General features: G+C 30.6%; 1 protein-coding gene across 2 annotated transcripts in view; it reads right to left on the bottom strand.

Moving 5' to 3' along the window:
* Positions 1-23,571, bottom strand: part of LOC145326426 (glutamate receptor ionotropic, NMDA 2B-like) — a 295,851-nt gene that overhangs the window by 116,541 nt on the left and 155,739 nt on the right. For both annotated transcript variants that reach the window (XM_080169776.1, XM_080169777.1), the window contains exons 15-16: positions 4,183-4,285; positions 3,981-4,007 (exon numbers count right to left, since the gene is read on the bottom strand). In XM_080169776.1, the coding sequence (XP_080025902.1) occupies positions 3,981-4,007; positions 4,183-4,285 (130 nt within the window). The remainder of the gene's footprint in view (positions 1-3,980; positions 4,008-4,182; positions 4,286-23,571) is intronic.

Raw genomic sequence — 23,571 nt, 5'->3', positions numbered from 1 at the left:
GAGTGGATGCGCTATCTAAAAACATTAAAATACATTATTCTGACTAATGTTGCAGTTTTACTAATAAGATTTATTAAAGTTGAACAACTAATCTATGATAGTAATATTGCTTTATTCAAAGTAAATTATTATTTTAAAGTCTAAAAGCTGCACAAATAAGGCTTTAGTTATAAACGTTATAGAGATACTAGAGATAATACATACATACAATTATTTTATGATTTTAGATATAAAAACGAAAAGAATAAAATAAAGTGACAAAGCAATCATTTTATTGACAAAATATGTCAACCGAAAATATTTAAATCCGGTATTTATATCTTTCAGCAACTTTTTCAAAACAAGTTTAATATAAAAATTAGAAGCTAACTGAAAATCCCAAAACACTATGTTTTAGTAGCGAAGCTGCTATATAATTCGTAATGTCCGCATGTAGTTTGTCAGAAACGTTATGCGGGAACATGATTTGACTCCTATAAAAGATAGACGACCTCTTGCAACATTCCGATCAATAATAATTAAGAATGAAACATCAAAGGTGGTCGGACTGCTTTTAAGCAGTTTTTATCCACTTTTATATTGAACTTTTTATTACATTTTGCACTAAAATATTTTTTCAATATTATGTATTCATTTGTATTCTATAAATTTTTCAGAAGGTGCAGAGGAAATGAAAATTAAAAAATGTGAAACTCTTCCTTCTCCAAATAATCATAAGCTTTTAATAAGTCCACTCTAATTAATTACTCTTTGCCAACTAAAATCCTAGTTTCCGATTTCCTTCAAGGCTTTTCTGTAATCATAATTCAATGAGTCGCCACAACAGAGAGCTTTTTTGCATTTAGAAGTATGAAAATGTTGTCTGAACTTTAATATTTCGGATCGATTTCTTTCAATAACTGATTTTTTCTACAATAAGACTCGGTAGAAAGTTATACTTGGTTAAATGCTTTAAAACGAAGATTCTTATCGCATCGTATTGTAGACATCTTTCCGCTGATAGTAAAGATTAATTCTAGTTTTAGTGGTCACGAGGGCCCAATGATCCAAGCTAACTTGTCTGGTATTCATTTTAAGATTCATACTTTGTTATTTGTGGAAAATTGTCTACAATATAATGCAATGCATGATTTTTCAGTAAGGATCAAAACCGGTTATAATTTAGCGGATATTAATCAGTTTGATTAAGGCCATACTGGAAAAAATATTATAAAATAATGACATATCTTTATTTTCTCTAATACTGTTCTGCTATAATAGACATAATAAATCAATGGGGATAATAATTTGATGCGTTTGGCTCTTATTGCTGCTAGAATCCTTGTTCTGGAAACATATATTCTATTTTGTATGAAGATTTATGTTAGACATTGCAAAGAGAAACTTTTCTCAGGAAAATATGTTTACAATCTATTTATTTACAAACAGGGATGGCAACATAACTAAGCTTAAGATATTAGACATACAGACAGCCAAACAGTTTACTATAAGTTATGGACGTCCAAATCTAAGTGTGAGCATTAACATATAAACCAAGTTTTGTTCCGCTTTCTAAAATCAAAATAAATCAGAGTTATTGCAGTGGACAGACCCGAAATGTAGACTAGCCTCGCTCCTTCTAAAATTTTAAATGCGTAATATATGAAAAATATGTTGTTTAATTTGATGTATCGTGATTTGCTCAGAGCTCCTCCCCCAAATTACACAATATCCTGTGGTTGAATTTGTTCCACTGGCAAGAAATTTTGGTTTTTTGATAACCCGTTTTACCCCATCCCTTATCCTCTACCCCACTTTCGCTTTCATTACAAAATTCTTCCATCCTAACTTAACAACGCTATTCAAAAATGTAGCTCACCAAATTTACACATAAGGTGACGTTAACATGGGAAATACATATAATTAATTATGAAAATAATATATCCAAGTGCGTCTGTCGATAAAAAGAGAAAGACGCAATTCCTCATTTAGCTGTTTATTTTTATTTTTTTTAGTTTAAAACTATTGTACTCAGCTAATCCTTGGCTGATTTAGGCTTTTAATTATATCCTGGCTGAGATAAATTTAGATCCGTTGACTAATCAAAAATCGGTTCAGTTAGAGGGATACCCAACGTCTCATTTTATTGCTACCCAAGTCTTATAACTACGTTGTAATAATATGTAACCCCCTAAATTAAGTTTAGATAAATTGTGTACTATATATATTTAAATCACGCCCCTACCGCGTGGGTTAGTTTGGCACTCCTTTGTCAACAACTATATCCTGTATTCTGTTTAACCCACCCAAATTGTGTAAATAAGGGGTTAAAGAGGACCTTACAACTGAACCCAAACTCTAGGTTGAGGGAAATTAAAATTTTTAGCCATTGTAACCTAACATCAATTGTCTGTTCATAATATTACTGTGCCTACGTTTCTCATATAAACGTAAATATCTTTTTGGCTCACTGTTATTTTCTGTTTGAAAGCGAAGCTTCTCTATAACGTAGAGTCTTTTCCCAAAATTGAGGAGAAGATATGTTTCCGGAGTTTGATAGAATAAGCATAAAACCGACATATTTTCATATAAGCAGAACTAAATCGGTTTAGCGGTTTTAAGATCTTGAGCTTGATCCTAAAAGACAACCCTAAAATTTATAAATTTGTTACGACGGGTGGAAGTACAAAACATACAAATAAAGAAAATCTTCGGTTTCAAAATTCTGGAAAATACTTTGGTAACATAATGCACAAATTACATGTGTAAATATATCAAGAACGATAGAGTACAGTACATAACTAGCTAATAATTATGAACTAATAAATTGTAATTTATATATTGATAATCGTACATCATTACCTAATTAGAATTTTATATTAAAATCTCCAAAGTGTTTAGAGTTTTTGTAAAAGAAGGTGTATCAACTTTTTTTTTATGGCTAGCCGGTTCTTTTAGTAAGTAGTAGATTTAAAATTTTTCATAGAATTCAGATATGCAATCGTTTTTTTTGTAGACCTCTTATTTTTTAAGTAATTTAAGTTTTTTAAAAAAATAATTAAGTCGGTTTTAAGGTACTAAAACGCAACAAAATAAAAGAAGAAAATGGCCAGTAAGAACAAAAATAGTAAGATCTTTAATTTGACACCTTACTTTTAAAATTCTGTTGAGTAATTATTGAAAAAATCTATTTTTTTAACCTCGGTTTAATAAAAACTTTAGACCTAAATATTTTCTCAAACAGACATAAAAAACATGGGTTCATATATACCTTTAGAATCAGAAAAATATTACGAATCCATTGTAAGCAAAATTGAAAAAAAGTAAAAAAATAAAAAAATATAAAAATGGCCAAATGTATTTTTTGTTCTGGCAACACTATCGTCTTCCCTTTTTTACCCCCTCTTTACCCCCTCTATACCCCTTCCCATTTTTATACCCAATTCAAAAGTTAAGACGTTGCCTGTACAATATAATATGATATTTTCATATAATTCCTTTTATTGTAGTTTATATACTATATTGTAAACTTTTTTTTCAATTTTGCTTACAATGGATTCGTAATATTTTTCTGATTCTAAAGGTATATATGAACCCATATTTTTTTACTTGTGAAATGATAAAATTGAGTTCAAAGTTTTTATTCTCGTGGGTTTAAAAAAATCGATTTTTTCAATAATTACCTGACAGAATTGAAAAAGTAAGGTGTCAAATTAAAGATCTTACTATTTTTGTTCATAATGGCCATTTTCTTTCTTTTTTTTTGTTGCATTTTAGTACCTTAAAATCGACTTAATTTTTTTTTTTTAAACTTAAATTACTTAAAAAATAAGAGGTCTACAAAAAAACCGATTGCATATCTGAATTCTATGAAAAATTTTACATCTACTACTTACTAAAAGGACCGGCTAGCTATAAAAAAAAAGTTGATACAACTTCTTTAATAAAAACTAAAATTTCAAAAATTGTTCAATAGATTGAATCTAAAATTTATGAATTACCTTTGATAAAATAGTCTTGGCTTCGCTCTGAAATAAAAAAGAAATAGCATTCAAAATTGGAATATAACAGTTAGATTTACTCTAAAAGGAGTTATGAAAGAAAAAACTGAACATGGAAAGATGCCATAATTAATGTAGAAAAATTATGTAATTTTTAATGGGTTTCCTATAAAGTTAAAATCTAGGCATGAGCTTATTGTACCTGTGTGCTATATAGCAGGAATATTCTTACTTCGCTGTCTGCTAAATCCTCAACAGAATAATTTGATGCTGCTGTAAGCTTGAATACATCTTGTATTATGAACCTAAATAAAACATGAATATGAGCAACTTAGTATTAGTAGTGAGTATGTTTAGAATAAGTTTGGCATGCTTCGAATCTATTAATATAAAAAAGATTGTATAAATTTTCCTAACGCTTCATTATTAAAAATTAACGTATTTAGGGAGCTGTAGCTTCAAACATAACCAAGACGTTGAAAGGCTTCCCAGTTGTCTTTGCAATTAATGCAAAAAAATGCTTACTATTACTGATGATTTTAACGAAGCTAAGCTTCTTATGAAAATAAATGTTATCTTAACATAAGGTAAGTTGAGAAAAAAGATAATAAAAATATAATATTTTAAAGATGTTTTCTCTATATTAACTTTCCCTCTTATCTCAAGTAAAGTGATTTTGTCTCTCTATAACAAGTATAATTGTGTTCATCAGCACTCAAGAGGATTTAGGATAATGACGGTTAATTTAATATCTAATCTTTTCCTCAAAAATATACCATCAGCTTTTTTACGGATGGGAAGGGTGGGGAGGGGTAATTTATAATGTTATAATCATTATATCCCTGATTAGTAGGTTAGCTGTAGAAACTTTTTTTATTTAAGTCTAGTTATTAAACACTAGTTTTCAGGGGTAGCTATTCTAACAATCAATTCTACAAAAAATCACGAAACCTTTTCAACTATGTGGGGGTAAATTTTGTTTTTTCATGAAACTGAAGAGGGCCCACAGTGAGCCCAGGAATCCAACATTGTGGAAAAAATTAATTATGTCCAAAAATCGAACTTTAGAAAATCAATTATTTTAAAAATCTATGTTAATATTCATCATATTAGAGGAGGTTTGCCATTTTAAATTAATGAAAAATATAAAAAATTAAATTTTTTATGGCCTTCTAAAGTTGTTACCCTGGAATTCACGAAATTTAGATACGAAAATCTCCCAAAAAATGATTTTAAATTTTTTTTTGTTTTTCTTGCCATTTAATCAAATATTAACTTATGACGTAATGTAATACCATTTTAGAAACGTCGTGCAATTATCTAACGCTGGATAACAAGAAACTAAATAGTTTTGTAAAAAAAAACCTCTTAAATCCATATTAAAGAAAGTTGGTGAAAATACAAAAAAGAGCACGTTGAATATTTTTTAAGTTCTGATTCAAATACCTTGATCTTTTTAGCAACGAGGTGAAAACTTTTAAGATTGAGTTCTAGCATTATTTAGGCAATATATAAGAGGATCCCGTTGGTCTTATTAACTTTCACTTAGTTGCTTAACCTCTATATATAGTTTTGTAAAGGTCATACGCAACCTTATTAAGCTAAATTAGTGTAGGTATAATCATTATATAAAAGAAACAGAATATGTGTGTGTACCAAAGGATCTTGCTAATCACTGAACCGATATGGTTCTCCTTTAAATAGGTTCGCATAAGTCCTGGAAAGGTTAATAACTATTTTTGAGGAGGGTACTACCACCCTCTAAAGAGAAATCGCCCCCCCCCCCCAAAAAAAAAAAAAAAATATTTTCTTCAATTTTTCTTTTTATAACTAAAATTAAGACTGGATGTTTGTTGACTCAACCCCCCCCCCCCCCTCTAAAGAAAATATAGGATATGTAAATATGCCCCACTCCCAACAAAAAAAAATAAGTTTTTTTTCTTTTTAAAAATAATTCTACCATCTAGCCAGCAGCTAGCCTGCCATTCCCTTTTTCCTGCACCCTTTGGTTATACTCCATGGGCAAGATTCAGCTCTTGTCATCCTATTTGTCAATTTTAAACAAAATCCGCCAGCAATCGAATTGATCAACTTTAAATTTAGTAGGAAGATCTTAATTTTTGTGTGGAAAATGAGACAGCCAGCCGGGCCGGAGGCAAAGAATTATGGGGGGGGGGGGGCGCAGATAATTTGTGGGGGAGGGAGGGCAGCCCAGACCAGCCTAAATTTTTACAAAAAAATAAATAAAGTAGTTCATCTATTTTAAGCCAGTTAAATCATTTAATTTTAAATTAGGGAAAAATTTGTCAAAGTATCAAAATTTAACATTTTTTTTTGAGGGGGGGGGAGAGATGTTTTGCCCCCCTCGTCGCCCCTAGGGATGAGGGGGGGGGGCTTTTAGGTTATAGGAATTTTTCTTATATATATATCAAAGTAGGTACATTTTGTAGAAATAGATTTTTAAATAAGCGAATTAGAAGAAAAATATCTTATTTTTTCACTTTTGGGGGGTGAGTTTTAACCCTTTTCCAGTAGCCCCAGTGGGGATTTTGTATTTTTAATACAGAGTACTCTAAATACCTTTCAATTAACAAAAAGAATTGAGTTTGATGGAAAAATGAGAAAGTTAGGATAAGAATTATAAATATTATACATTTTGGGGGGGATATCTTGGCCCCCCAATCAACTTGGGAGGGGGAAGGGGGTAATTTTGTTGATTCTGTAAAAGATACTATAAAAACCTTCCAATCAAAAAAAAGAATTGTTCGATTTGGTTAAAAAATAAGAAAGTTATTAATTTTTTCCACAAAATTGGATTCCTGGGCTCACTGTGGAGGGGTGGGCAAGAAGGGGAGGAAAAGGGGTAGTGGGTTGGTGGGAAATTTTCCTTCAGAATTGTTTGTCAGAATATCATTCCCTTTTCCCTGACTAGTTATATTTTCATGGTGTTCGCTTAAATTGTCCAATTTGTACCTATCTACATTAAAAACAAATAAAATGTAAAATTCTTTCTTGATATTATCAATATGTATTTTTTAACTATAATACAAAGTAGAACGATGTCTGTCTGTCTGTTTGTTTGTATCGAAGGATCTCGCTAACCGCTGAACCGATCGGGTACTCCTTTACAGGGTAGCTTCTCATAGGTCCCGGGAAGGTTTATAACTATTTTCTTGGGGATTGGGACACCCCCAACCCCCCCCCCCCAAAAAAAAAAATACCCCCCCAAAATTTTTTTGTTTCTTTTAAAAACTAAAATTAAAATAGTGAGAGTCGACTAACCCCCACACCAAAAAAAAAATTCCTTCCCTCCCCCCAAATTATTTTTAAAATTTTTCTTTTAAATCTAAAATACGAAATAGCCGAAGCCGCTAGTATTTTTCTAAAGAGCACGGACACGCCCCAGTTGCGAAGGAAGGAAACTTCCATGAAAGAAAAAAAAATAAAACAATTGTTAATGAACACAATTTTTCTATTAAGTTCCTAATTGATATAGAGAAAAGATATGTATATTGCTGTATTACATACATTCCATATATATAACAGTTTTTCGTTTTTTAAGTAGCGATACTCTTTTATAAATCGCTTTTCTCCGTCCGTATTTTTACTTATTTCCTGTATTTTATGAGGGTTTATATATTTTTACGGATACTCTTCTCCGTTATAGCTTAATATCCGGTGAATTAAAACGTTTCACAGCCATACTGAAAACCCATTTTTAGCATCGAATTACAAGAAATTTACCAAAAATATGAAAATAAACCTCATATTTTTTATTTTAATGCCCATGGAAAACTGTCTATAATATGATGCGATAAATAACACTAAATATTTACACAAACAAACACACAAAAATGACTTCCACACAAAATTTCTTTTATATTTTATTCAGCGTCAAAAACAAAAGAACGGGTTCTCTCTCTCTCTCTTCTTTTTATCTGAGTGTATTGAAACAAAGTATAAAAGTTAATTTAAGTAAAAATATTAGTAATTTTGGAAGGAACGCCATCTGACAACATTTAAATATTTATAGAGAGTAAAACTTCTTTCATGTCGCAGGTCTGGTGACACGAAACAAGTCCTAAAATCTCAAAGCAAAATTTCACCATAATACAGTTAAAAATTGATATCCTCATGTCATAATTGGTAAACATAAGGTTAGTTACAAATAGAAGCGAATAAAGTCGAAGTGTATGAGACTTCATATAACCAGACGTTCTTGATAAACAAAGTGAATTATTTTACATTGTGAAAGCAAGCAGACAGACGGACTTGTTAACGTTATAGTTACATGATATTGATTCTACATATATCCGTTATCAAAAATCTATTTTAAAGTTGAACTTCGTAGTGAACTCGGGGAGATGAATTGTTGAATATTTTATTAGATAAGTTTCATTTCAAATATATTTCTCACACCTTTTAGAGCAAAAGGAAAAAAAATAAATAAACAAGGAAGAAAACTTTCAAAAAAGCGGATCAAAATAACTTTAACAAACACAAAGTAACACAGTATAAATTTAATAAAGAAGGTGTCTTAACTTTATTTTTAAAGCTAGTCTGTGTTTTTAGTAAGTAGTAGATGTAAAATTTTTCATAGAATTTACATATGCAATCGGTTTTTTGTAGACTTCTTATTTTTTAAGAAATTTAAGTTTTAAAAAAATTTTTATGTCGGTTTTAAGGTACTGAAACGCAACAAAAAAGAAAGAAAATTGCCATTATGAAAATTTGACACCTTACTTTTTTAATTCTGTTGAGTAATTATTGAAAAAATCTATTTTTTTGAACTCACGAGAATAAAAACTTTAAACTTTTAATATATAATTACACAAGCATAAGAAATAGGTGTTTATATAAACTTTTAGAATGATAAAAATATTACAAATCGATTCTAAGCAAAATTGAAATAAAAAGTTTACAAAATAGTAAATAAACTACAATAAAAGAAATTATACAAAAATATTATATTATATTATACAGACAACCATCTTAAATCCATATTTGAGAGTAAAAATGGGAAGGTGATAAAGAGGGGCTGAAAAAAATGTTGCCTTTTTACATATACTACTTACTAAAAACACCGACTAGCTATGAAAATAAAAGTTAAGACACCTTCTTTAGACTAAAGTTCAATATAAATTTTAAAATTACTTAGATATTTAGATTATTTAGTATTATGAATGGATTTACTTGTCTTTGAAAAGTATTAATTGTTGTGTCGAAGAAAAAATCTTCTCATAAACACCATGACTAAAAAAGTCTCTCTTTAATATAAAAATATATTATAAATAGTTTTAAAAAGTACTCGAAAGAAATTTTTAAAAATATTTAGAAAAACTAAAATATATTTTCCAGAACATTTTTTTTTCTTTGAGTAGATGAAGAGATCAAAGAACAATTATAAAATACAAATTTTAAGAAAAACCTACAAAAATAGGACATTATAAGAATGTGAATTAACAAGGATGACAACATCCATAAAAGCAAAGCTCTGTAAAAGAAGGACAAACTTAAATTAAAGCAGAACTAAAATGTATAATTATAAACAAAATTGTAAGTATTTTTTTGCAAAACTGCTTAAATACAGGATACTAGGATTAAAGAAGTGTTTGTACCTTGTTGTAATAGAATTTAGTGTTCCAAAATCAGACAAATAGGATAATTATTTTAGACGTACAACTTTCTGGTAACGATTATAGAGTTGCTACGCTTCCTAAATCGTACCTAACTGTTATGGGAATCATCACACAAAGCTTGAAATCGATGGGACGATTCTAACATGTCTAAACAGGAGTATACACGAACAAGAGCAAGTGATTCTTCCAGCGGTGATTAAATTTTTTTTTTTAAAGTTAATAATAAATATTTTCAAGTTCTATTGCACCAAATGATGAGGGGGGGGGGCATAGACGTCCAAGGGGGGGGGGGTTAATGGGGCGATTACCCCCCCCCTAATCTTTTTCATTTTACGAACCCCCAATCATTTAGGAGGGGGTATTTACCCCCCCCCCCCGCCAAACAATTTTGAGGGGGGTTAATACCCCCCAAAATAAAAAATCTCTAATAACAAAAATTTTTAATACTAAATATTTAATAAAATTAAAATTACCCACCCAAAAACTTTTACCCCAGTGGTAAATTTGGGGGGGGGGGTAAACTAAATTTAACCCTGCCAACAGATTTCATGGGGGGTAATTACCCCCACCAAAGCAAATTTTACCCCCGGGGTAAAAATTTTTTTTTTTGGGGGGGGGTAAACAAAATTTTCGCTTTGCGCGCCATTTTACCCCCTCCCAAAAAAAAAAATTGGACGTCTATGGGAGGGGGGGTAAGCGTAAATCTATGTTTGATGTTTTAATGTAACTAGATAATAAGTTCTATAGATTATTACAAATATCAGGGATCTAAAGGGATAAGACAAAGGTTGATAAATTGATGTACTTCCCCAATGATAATACACAAAATTACCCCTTGTGTAGATTAAAACTAGTAGTTAAAAGGTTTGAACACACAACTGTAAAACTTTTGGGACTATTGTTATAAACAGCCCAATGTCCCCTCCATAATAAAAGTTAATATGCAAAAAATGTGGTGTTCTTATAATCAATCGAAATTGGAATTAGCAAGAAGTCTATCTGTCTATCTATTGGTAATTTTTGTTTTTAAATTATGTGGTTACATGGTCTTCATGTTTAACGTCAGCAGTTTTATTTAGGAAGGGAGGAAATATTAGGCTGTTTATTACACTAGTCCCCAAACTTCAAAGTTTTATAATAACGTTTTATATTCGTTTGCATAACAACTTTAGGAAATTTCATTAATATTTGATTGGTTGGTATATTAAGTTAATTGTCAAAACTTTTCAACCACAAATTTTCATCTACAGACGATTAATTTTGTAATATAATTTAATGTATCAATATTGGGGATGTACATACATTAATCGATATTTATTGTTTTGTTCCTTAGATACCTGGGTGTTAATCTATAATACAAAGTAGATTGCTGTCTGTTTGTCTGTCCGTCCGTCCCATAAGATCTCGGTAACCAATAAACCGATTGGATTCTACTTTATAGGGAATATATCTACTTGTCTTGTAATGCAATGGTTATAAGCTATTTTTTAATTTTATTAAGGCATTTTCTTTTTTCTTTTTAAGAGTGAAGCTTTTCTATAATTAAGGTCGGTCCGTCCGTACGTCCGGTACAGTTAGCTCCCTTCGTTGATTTAAACAGGTTAGAATTGTCCAATCTATTTCAAACTTTGCATGCTGATTCCTACAACAGTTAGATACGACTTAGAAAGTAACACATAATCGTCAACAGAAAGTCTATTTTTAATTTTTTGGCAACAAATTTTTGAATGTTAAAAATATCCTATTCATCTGATTTTTTGCGCATTTATGTAAGGGATATAAAATTACTTGCATGTTGCACCATATTTTCTCCAACTCAAATAAAATGGCCTTTCCAGCATGCTAATATAACGATATACCCTCCCCTCCTACTGGACGTAAGAACTGACCAATAAATGAAGACTAAAGTAGCAACCTAAATTGACAACAAAATTTTCCCTGTTATGATATCCACGTATATTATATTTATTATTATAGAGTATAGATGGATTGATAGATGGATTGATAGATGGATAGATAGATGGATAGATAGATGGATAGATAGATGGATGGATAGATGGATAAATAGATGGATATATAGGTGGATAGATAGATGGATAGAAAAATGGATAGATAGAAGGATAAATAGATGGGTAGAAAGATGGAAAGACAGATAGAAAGACAGATGGATAGACAGATGTATAGATGGATAGATAGATGGAGAGATAGATGGATAGAAAAAATGGATATAAAGATGGATAGATAGCTGAATAGATAGATGGATAGATAGATGGATAGACAGATGGATAGAAAGATGGATAGATAAATGGATAGATAAATGGATAGATAGATGGATAGATAGATGGATAGATAGATGGATAGATAGATGGATAGATAGATGGATAGATAGATGGATAGATAGATGGATAGATACATGGATAGTTAATGGATAGATGAATGGATAGATAGATGGATAGATGGATAAATAGATGGATAGATAGATGGAAAGATAGATGGAAAGATAGATGGAAAGATAGATGGATAGATAGATAGAGGGATAGATAGATGGATAGATAGATTGATAGACAGATGGATAGATAGATGGATAGATAGATGGATAGATAGATTGATAGTTAATGGAAAGTTAATGGATAGATACATGAATAGATAGATAGAGTGATAGATAGATGGATAGATAGATGGATAGATAGATGGATAGACAGATGGATAGACAGATGGATAGAAAGATGGATAGATAAATGGATAGATAGATGGATAGATAGATGGATATATAGATGGATAAATAGACGGATAGACAGATGGATAGACAGATGGATAAATAAATGGATAGATAAATGGATAGATAGATTGATAGCCAGATGGATAGATAGATGGATAGATAGATTGATAGTTAATGGAAAGTTAATGGATAGATACATGAATAGATAGATAGAGTGATAGATAGATGGATACATAGATGGATAGATAGATGGATAGATAAATGGATAGATAGATAGCTGAATAGATAGATGGATAGATAGATGGAAAGATAGATGGATAGATAGATGGATAGACAGATGGATAGACAGATGGATAGACAGATGGATAGATAAATAGATAGATAGTTAATGGATAGATAGATAGTTAATGGATAGATAGATAGAGTGATAGATAGATGGATATATAGATGGAGAGATAGATGGATAGATAGATAGATAGATGTATAGATAGATGGATAGATAGACGGATAGATAGATGGATAAATATGTAGATAGATAGATGGATAGAGAGATGGATAGAGAGATGGATATATTGATAGGGTTAGGGGGGGTGGGCGTTCTATTTTTGGGGAAGGGTTAATCCAGTAATTTTCGACCTACCTTCATAAAATGACCTATATCTCTGTGTTCCATTCAAATGACAGAAAAAAACATTATAGCAAATTTGTTCATTGTTAAATTGCCAACAAAAAGATATAAAATGAAATTTTTGTGAGATGAATTTTAAGGGTACTGAATAATTAAATCCCCTTTTTGCTAGATCTGCCCCAATCTGCAATGTTTTGTATGAATAAAACTTTGAAATGTTAAGCTTTGTTGATGAAATATCATCAAATGTTTTGTTGAGTTCAAAGGTTCAAATAAAATAACAACAAAACATAATCAAATGCTGTAAATGTTAAAGTTACACTAATAAAACTATTTGCAATATTGCATGTTACCATCCCTTTTTCTAAATTAATATTTTACTGGTGCTGCGCTCCATAGTTTATGGATAATTCTAATCCATAATTCTTTGTGTTTTATATCACATTAGCCCAGCTAAGTCTAAACTCGTTCTTGTTGACACACCAAGATTCAGATTTTAGATTTCTCTTTCAAAATATACCATGAAGAAAAAATAACTACGTAAAATTATACGGTCACAGCCTGAAGGCATTATTGATGAGTTTTCCATAATGATTTCCTAAAAACGGCATAAATTGATAGTTATGCTGTTAATTCTTATATATTGTAGTTTTAATTATATGTTTATAGTAAATTCATTAATTTTATAGTATGAATATTGTAAAAGCATACCATTTTAACCTTATAATTTACACTATAGGCATACAAGCCTAAGGCCTGTTTCTAAACAAATTTAGTTTAACTAACTTGCCTATAACCTATTTTCTTACTCGAACTTTGTATTCTTCATATTATCTTAAAAAGCAATCATGTTTTCTCTAGGCTTACACGGAATAAAACTCCATGAACTTTCATGCAATAGCACAAGCGATTTCATTTTCTACCTAACCAAGGCAAGAAACATAAATTTTCTCTTTAAACTTTCTAGGCAATGCCAACCTACTTTTTATCATGCAAGGCTGTTTTCTAATTTACTGCCTGTGACTGCCTGTGCAAAACCAACGTATATAAGCAGTGATTATTACCACAGCTGCATCAGTTTATTCAATCTTTGGGATACAATTTATTCCATTTTCCAGAACATTTTTGTTCACAGAACTAAATCACTGGTATGTCTCTTGTTTATCATTTATGATTGGGATATCTGTAAAGTCTGCCTTTTGAATACATTTGTTCTTGTACTTATGTGTAATAGTGGTCCTGTGGATGGATATGCCAGGCATCAATTGAATATAATGAAAATAGTTGATAAGCAATAGCTTTTATATATAAATTTACCCAAAAATAATGTAAAATACATTAATTCAACATTATGGCTTTCTTGTATTAATTTTACCACCATATTAAAGGTCTATGTCTTAAAGTATGTTACGTTGCGTGGCATGAGAGATTTTCTATTGAAGATATTCATGGAACATATTTGCAAATGTGTTATAGGACTTACATTGCATTCTGCTAGATTAGAACCAACAACTCTGTGTGGCCCAAATGAAGGTCTAAATCACTTTTCAATGTGCGTTATGTAAAAATAGGTCATGTATTGTTTGTAGATTTAAGCCCTATAATTGATTTTAAGAAAAAATCTAGTTATCTCGTCAAATGCATATTTATTTTCACCTTTAATTCCCCAAATTATGAAAGACTTACACCAGATATAAAGCAAAACATCAAATTTTCTGTCTGTTTGTTTACAATCATTAAAATAAAATATTAAAATCACCAGGAATAAACATATGAAGAAAGAAAGTATAAAAATTTATTTATGTACAATTACAATAATTTGGGAAAGCTAATTCATACTGCAAAATTATTGAAGAAAAATATTTAAAGATAAGCCTTACTCTTTATTCCTGGTTTAATAAAAACAATCAAATTATTTTTTTCAATATTAATTTTTTTATTAGTATGATTCTTTTAAAGTTGAATATGAGAATAAGTATATTACATATTTTTTACCTTCATTCAATTTTTTATTTAAGTAAATTGTCTCTTTATTGGCGACAATGTCTGTTGAGCCATGAAATTTATTAAAAACACTTTTTCCTATTTTATGTCTTTAAAATGCATATTTTTTAGAGTTTTTCATCATTTCTCTTCTCATAAGACTAATAACTACTGTTTTAGTTCAATTTCTTACACAAATTATCAATTTAAATAAAACATTTTTCGGAATTATTCGGCAGGAATGGCGGTTCTGCCTACTTTTTAAGATTGCTTTATATTTGAACTCTTGTTACATTATTTTAGGTTGGCAGTTCTTTAATTATTTCTTGCTAAAATGATGAAAATATGAAGTTTTTGATGAAAAGCTTAAGATTGAAATTTCAAGATCAATTTTCATTGTAGAGAGGTCTAGTTTTCACTAAAAGGTCTACATTTGAGCCGGTAACAACCTCAAGGTATCCGCAAATTGATATGGTAAAGATTTAAATATTCATGTTTTTTTTGGCCAGTCTACTGTCCATATTTGTGCTCTTAAAAGCAGTCCTAATTGTATTAGTCATCTACAGATAGCAGCAACATTACTGTTTTAAAAGCTTTTAAAAATGCAATTTCGAAATTATTCTTGTTTCGGCTATAATGGGTTATTTTTATGATATATTTTTGTTCTTTTAAAATTCGCTTATTTATAAATAATGATAAAATGATATAAAAATTTTAGAAATCACAATGAATGATTGATTATTATTTTTAAGCAAAAACGCATTTCTTTAATTTGTTCACAAACCTGTTCCGTATCAAAACAATAGGATTTTTCAGTTATAAAAGGGATACATTTCAAGAAGGGTCATACTTGATTTGATTCTTTGTGTAAAGTGTTTACAAAAAGAGCTAACCGTATCGGACGGACACATAGGCGTCCAAGGGGGGGGGGGTAATGGGCCATTTGGCACCCCCAAAATTTTGTGAACAATACCCCCCCCAAAAAAAAATTACCCCTACCTTGGTATTTACCCCCCCCAAACCATTTTGGGGGGGGTAATTACCCCCCCCCAAAAAAAATGTTCTTCTATTTTTTTTTTGGGGGGGGGGGTATTTACCCCCCCCAAATTGAATGTTCTTAAAAAAAAAATTTTACTGTCCAACCAGTTAAAACAGTTCTTAACCATGATAACAAAAAATTTAATAGTTTGATCATGTTTTATTTGCTTGGGCCTTTATAAGGGCTAAAACCATCCCGGGGATCTATGATGTAATTGTAAAGCACTGAAGATTCCATAAAATAGATACCTAACTAAATTAAATATTTCATTAAATAATGAAAAAGAATTTCTATAGGCGATTTCTTTTGGGAGGATGTCAGGGTGTCTCAAAACTAGTTATAAAACTTACCAGGACCTATAAGACGCTTCACTTTAAAGTAAAATCATATTGGTTCATTGGTTAGTGAGTTAATTATTGTATTTTTATGTTCTAAAGAATGAGATACTACTATATATTTGAACTAGCGGCTTCGCCCCTAGCCTCTAGGGGCTTTGCCCAAGAGGTGATAAAAAAAAATTATTGCGAGAGACCATAAAGGACCATGGAAACTCCTTCAAAAAAAAAAAAAAAAAAAAAAAAAAAAAAAAATGGGGGGGGATTTTTTGGTTTTTGGGGGGGTTGGGGGTGTCCCACCCCCCGAGAAAATAGCTTAAAACCACCACAGGACCAATAGGTAGATACCCTGAAGAGTAGAATCCAATCGGTTCAGTGGTTACCGAGATCTTAAGGGACAGACAGACAGACGGACGGACAGACGGTCAGACGGACAGACGGACAGACAGACATCGTTCTACTTTGTATTATAAGATAGTAGTGGCGCCCTTAGCATCTAAGAACTCGTGTTTTCTAAAGGGTAAAAAGGGAGGAGAAAAATAGCCTAAAACCACTCAAAGGATTGACCTATAATAGTGTGGAACCATCATGGGATCTATGTGAAGCTTTCCTAAAAAGGAGAACTCAGTATTAAAAGTAATGAAATCTGAAGCTATAGTCAAATAAACCTTACTTACTACTTTATGTTATAAGATAGTACTTAACTTAATAGATTAGGTAGGTGCTTTTTTTACATAATTAAATTACCCCCCCCAAAAATTTTACCCCCAGGGTAAATTAGTTTGGGGGGGGTAATTACCCCCCCAACAGATTTGGGGGGAGTATTTACCCCCCCCAACAGACTTTAGGAGGGGTAATAACCCCCCCCAATCAAATTTTACCCCCGGGGTTAAAATTTTGGGGGGGGGTAAAAAAAAATTTCGGCGCGCTTCGTGCGTTATTTTACCCCCCCCAAACACGAATTACCCCCCCCCTAAAATTTTTTACCCCCCACAAAAAAAAAAGCTTAGACTCCCCTGGACGGACAGACCAACCCTAATCATAGAAAAGCTTCGTTTTTTAAAAGTGTGTGTATTTTTTAACATAAAAAGACACTTTTAAAGAAAGCCTGCAAGGAATACCACGCTTTAACTGCTGAAAGACTGCCACAAGTAGACCAAATACCCCAAATTTGAAGCCTTCAGCTTCTATAACAAAAAAGTTCTAGGCATTTTAAAATGACATTTCATGTATAATGAAAATTTTGAAAGAATTGCAATGCTCATGTTGAAAACTTTGAAATTAAACTACATGGCCTAGAATAGTTATTTCTCGCATCATATTATAAACGGCTTTCCGCGGATATAGAATGTACAATTATAAAATTAAAACCAGTATTTTATGCCCCTAGGTGCCGTTGGCAAGGGCTAAAAAAACTGGTTTTACTTTTATGATTGTACATTTTTATATTCGTAGAAAGCTGGTTATAATACGATGCTAGACATAGTTTTTTTGTATGGATGAGAACCGGTTCCTATCCACCGGATTCGAATGAATACGAGAAACAAAATTATAAGCTTTTTTTGTCATAAATTTAGGTTTCCAGTAACTAATTATATTTTTACAATAAAAATACAGTTTTATAGTCAAAAACATTAAAAAAAAATTAAGTTTAACTTGCACTGTACCGAGTGTACTGTAGCCAATCAGAAGGCTGAATCAGCTTAACAACCAATCACAGCTGAGCTTGTATTTGTTTCCCCCTTTGTTTCTGCTATGATTTTCGTTTAAAAATGAAAGGGATAGTTTCACGAAGTGCATTATAAAAAAATAGTGAACTGTAAGTTTTTTCTATTTTAAATAACGTAGTAGTGCATAATTTAAAGTTATTGATTAAAATTAAAAGATTTGACCAGGGATTTTCCTTAAAAAATGAGTTTTTCATTTTTATTTTCAACTTCGTTGCGTGTTATATATGGCAAAAACTTTTTTCTCATAAATGCAACTTTAGATAGCATTTACTAGTTAATAGAACTTCAAACTTTTTATACAACAAAATACACATAACTACAAAGAATGACCAATAAAATATTTAGTATGGTACTTAGAGTAGTGATCTTTTTATGTGTCTTAGTAGAATATATTAGGCATTGAATAGATATGATTGTGATAAAGAATTTTAACATTGACCTGACCAAACTTTTTTTTTATTTGACAATATCTAAAAGAGTTAGTGATTTGCAACATAAATTACATGAGAATGGTCTTTTTATATATATATATATGTTGTATGGTTAGTTGGTATTTCCGCGTGAGATAATGTGTATATTGTAAGTAAACCGGACGGTTTTCTTTATTTTTTTAAAAAAGAATCTATAGAAAACCTGTCCTATAATGAACCGGACGTTATTTTTTATGTTTTTTAAGTAACTTGTCCCAAGGGGAACCCCTGTTCAATTTTTTTATAACTCTTGTGAAATATGTGGAAAAAGATTCTCTGATATTGGTGTTTTGGCTATACATATTTGGAAAAAAATAGACCATTCTCTTGTAATTTATGTGGCAAATCACTTTAACTTTTTTCGATATTGTCAAATAAAAAAAGTTTGGTCTGGTCAATGTTAAAAATTCTTTAACATATAATCATATCTATCCAATGCCTAATATATTCTACTAAGACATATAAAAGTTCACTACTCTAAGTACCTTAACTCTTTAAATACACTTCATAGAACTATCCCTTTAAATTAAATTTTTTTCATAGATTTTGACTATGAAATGTGGTGTTTTTATTGTAGAAATGTTATCAGTTACCGGCAATCTAAGTTTCTGACAAAGATAAGGTTATAATTTTGTGTCTAAGCGACGTAATTTAATTTTGTTTTTTCTTTTATAAGCATTGGAAATCTTTCAAAATTTCATTGTACATAAAATGCTATTTTGAAATGCCTCGAACTTTTTTGTTATTGAAGCTGAAGGCTTTAAATTTGGGGTATTGGGTCTACTTGTAGCAGTCTTTCAGCAGTTAAAGCGTGGTATTTCTTGCAGGCGTCCTTTAATATCTAGTAGCAAAGCTACTCCACATCAGAAATGTGTGTCCATTTGTCCATTAGAAACATAAAGGGATTTCCTCGCCTCGTATTCATTATAGACGGGTGAAACGTTTTGTCAACATTTCTATTATTATGTAGCATATCCTAATATATATGAAGTAGTAAGCTTTTTGTCTGTAGCAAAAACACTTGCCAACTGCTTAACCGATTTGGTTCTCCTTTACCTCCCAAGATAAATCAACCATAGAAAAAATTGAAAGGGAGGGGGGGGGGGGAGTTAAACGCAGTTTAAACACTTTATGTACGAAATACAAAGCCTAGCAACTCTATAATCGTTCCCAAAAATCCCTACGTCCTTCTAAAACATGTTGATTTTTACTTTTTTTACACCACCTTTTTGTATAATATAATTATCCTATTCATCTTATTTTTTTAATATTCATGCCTAGGATAATAAGATATAATATTTAAAGGGACTGTGAACGTAAATTTTTCTCATCTTAATATCAAATCTTAACATTATCTCATTCATAATATCTCACAGATAGAGCAAAACGCGCTTTTGTTTGCTTAAAAAACGGCTTTTTCCGACGATTTTTATAAGGTACGGGGAAAGGAAGAAATTTTCCGTATTATATGAAATGTGCATAAAATTGCTTTTTTCTCCCATTATAGCTAAAATTAAACTTTTTCACATAGTTCTAGATTTTTCCTAACAGTTAAGCTGACTTTTAACATAATCTTTGCTTTAATCCAATGTATAGTTACTTAGAAATTGATAAAATAAGCAATATTTTTTTATTGAAAACCAAATACAATAACAAAGCCAGAAACAGGTTTTTTATTAGTATCCAATTAACTTTAAATGGCCCATCTCTCGCCCACCTTTAATTACAAATTTGTAAATAATAAAGACGCAATATTTCTTTGTAAACAGTCTGATAAAAGTGTAAACTAATTCTCCAAAGTGGGTTATTTATTGTTCAACACAATAAAAAAGGATATTATTATTTTATATAACCTATGAGATTCAACCCTTTGTAGACAGTGAGGTATTTTTTTGTCAATAATACGAATTTAAAATATGTCTTTATTACCTAATTACTATGTTATAAAAAAACGAATTGGCAATTTTATAGCATAAAATAAATCCTTAACAGACAGTAAATTGTTTCAACTATATATGACAAGTTAAATATCCCTACAAACATTATAAGAAACAAAAACGTTCAGATTTTCCCTGTTTTTTCCTTTTTCCCTCTCAAAATACCATAAAATCAAGGCATTACTTCTGGATATTTTTGTAAATAGAACATTTTTGGTTGATCAGTGTAGTGAAATGTGCTTAGTAAATGTTAAGATTTGATAATCAGATGAGAAATTTTTACGTTCACACTCCCTTTAAAGCGAGGAATCTCTAAAACCAAATCCTAAAAATGAAATTATGTCCTTTTACTGTATACTGTATTTACTCAATTTTGCAACAAATTTACGTACAGTTTTAGACACTCTACAAGAGTTATTGTTCTATATTTTTCTTAGTTTAAAATTTGTGGATGTTGAAACATATTTTAGCTATTTTTTATCTGATCTTAAAAATTAATATTGAAACTGTAGTTCTAGCATTTATTAGCATTTATTTTTTTCTGTTTTCTTTGCATCTCATTGATGTTGTTATCCTTTTATTGTTTATTTACTAAGTATAATTGCGATTACTTTTATTTAATGAAATCTTCCAATTTTTATTATTTACAAAACGGCCTGCTTTATTGCATCAAGATCCATGACAGATCTATATAGGAAATAAACGTCTATAAATGAGCTCGAGTCTTCCAATGGTAAAGTGTTTAAAACTCATAGTGCTCCAATAATCCTCATTAAACTCTCATTGACCAAAGCCATAAGACCTTTATTCTATTTGTTTATGGAATGAATTAAGTTTTTCACTTCATGTAGATATTTGAATTACATTGAAGTATTTAATCCTTTTTTCAAAAATAAAAAATATACGTTCATAATAGAGTAAATCTAAGAAAACTGTATTTTAAAAGGATTCGATTGTGGCGACACTTCCTTTGTGTTAAAATGTTAAAACAAAAATTTTAATCATATTAACCCTTTGGTGATGGTAATGTGAAAAAAAATATAATTGAAAAAATATTTTTAAAATTCTTTAAATTAATAAATATTTACTTCTTTCTTTTAGATATTAATGGCGGGGGAGAAAAATTGATTTATTGAGAAATAGGTAAATAGATATGTACTTCTAGAAAACTAGCCAATAGCGATATAGTTTTATTGAGCCAACTCTAGTTTTATATATTTGTGGGTAAGGTAACGTAAAATAAAATTCACGAATAATGTATATTTTATATCCTCCTTTTTAAAAGCGAAGATTTTCTATAATTAGGGTCGGTCCGTCAGTCACAGAGAGTTAGATCTTTTCGTTAATTTAAACAGGTTAGAATTGTCCTATCGATTCCAAACTGTGCATGATGATTCCTATAGTAGTTAGGTACAATTTAGAAAGCGTAGCAACTCTATAAACAATACCAGAATGTCCGTACGTCAATTTTAAACATGTCGATTTTTAACTTTTTTGTCAACAAATTTTTGTATGTTAAAATTATCCGATTCTTCTGATTTTTTGAAAACTGATTCCTATTACAACATGGTATAAGCGAAGCATCTCTATAAGTCCCAAAAATGTAAGTATGTCCTTAAACAGTATCATCTATTTATGCAGTTTTGCAACAAATTTTCTTAAAACATTCTTTGTACTGATGCATTAATATTCTGTTAATTCAGTTCTGACAATCTACAAGTGTTAATGTTCGTTTGTCCTTCTATTTTAGAGCTTCGCTTTTATGGATGTTGTCAACCTTGTTAGACATATAGACATTCAATTACTGCATAGAACAGCAGGAAATAGTTCTTTTATTCATTTGGCTAAAATACAAGAATAACAACATCCATAAAATTAATTATCAAAGCAAAAAAACATTAAAAGATGTATAGAAAACAAACAGTATTTCAAAATAACTTTTAGAGAAGAAGCTAATAAATCAATGAATCATCTGAAATAATTTCAGAAGCATATTTAAATTGCAATAAGAGTACCTGCCTCTTTATTTTACAAATAAAGAATAGTTATAACAAAGCAAAGTTCTAATGTAAATATTCTTACCATATTTAAATTCAGACAAAACTGGCTAAAATATGTGAAAAATTTAATTCACAGACATACACATACTTTATAACGACGGAAATTTTTTTTTATACTATATAATAAACTAGTCTTCCACAAAGGAAATATTCCACAAAGGAATCTTCTACAAAGGACCAAGGATATTTCTTACAAAAAAAAAAAAAAAAAAAAATGGGGGGAATTTTTTTTGTTTTTGGGGGGGTTGGGGGTGTCCCACCCCCCAAGAAAATAGCTTAAAACCACCACAGGACCAATAGGTAGATACCCTAAAGAGTAGAATCCGATCGGTTCAGTGGTTACCAAGATCTTAAGGGACGGACGGACAGACAGACGGACAGACGGACAGACATCGTTCTACTTTGTATTATAGATATAAAAGCTGCTTAAAAACAGTCCGATTGCCATGAATGTCATGTTTAGTTAATTATGCTAAATAATAATGGAAGTGTTGACAAGAAGATACGGCCTTCTTTTCTTATATGTATATGAGCCGAGAAAACCACATTTCCCCTATTCGGTGTCTCAGGACGGAAGAACATTTCGAATTATAGAGTAACTTCGCTAAATGCAAAACTAGACCAAAGATTGCAAGATGAAACATATTTCATATAAATACACACATGTATACTAACCCGTCCCGCCACCAGCCAAAATATGGTTGGTTTATGCAAAAAAAATTACCAATGCAAAATATTTCTTCAGTAATGCAAAAATTGCGACGGTACAAGCACTTTAAAATTTTGAGTCCCCTATTATGGAGGTCAAAATTTCATTGCATCAGAACTATGGCTTCATGGTGCTCCTAGGAAAGGCCCTGAGGAGTAGAATCAGGAACTTTTGTCCGTTACAAAATATCTTGTTCCTAGCTTTAGAAATGACGAAAAAACCACCATTATTTAGAGTTTATTGAGAATTGTCCAATTTGTAGAAGTTTTTTGATGTTTTTTGTGATTTTCTCAGGCTAGGAACGAGATATTTTGAAACGGACAAAAGTTCCTGATTCTACTC

This window comes from Acartia tonsa, chromosome 8, assembly GCF_053477335.1.
Source record: "Acartia tonsa isolate MP-2025a chromosome 8, ASM5347733v1, whole genome shotgun sequence".
Lineage (NCBI taxonomy): Eukaryota > Metazoa > Arthropoda > Copepoda > Calanoida > Acartiidae > Acartia > Acartia tonsa.
The sequence above is the reverse complement of the archived record's forward strand: the minus strand, read 5'-3'. Positions and strand labels throughout refer to the sequence as shown.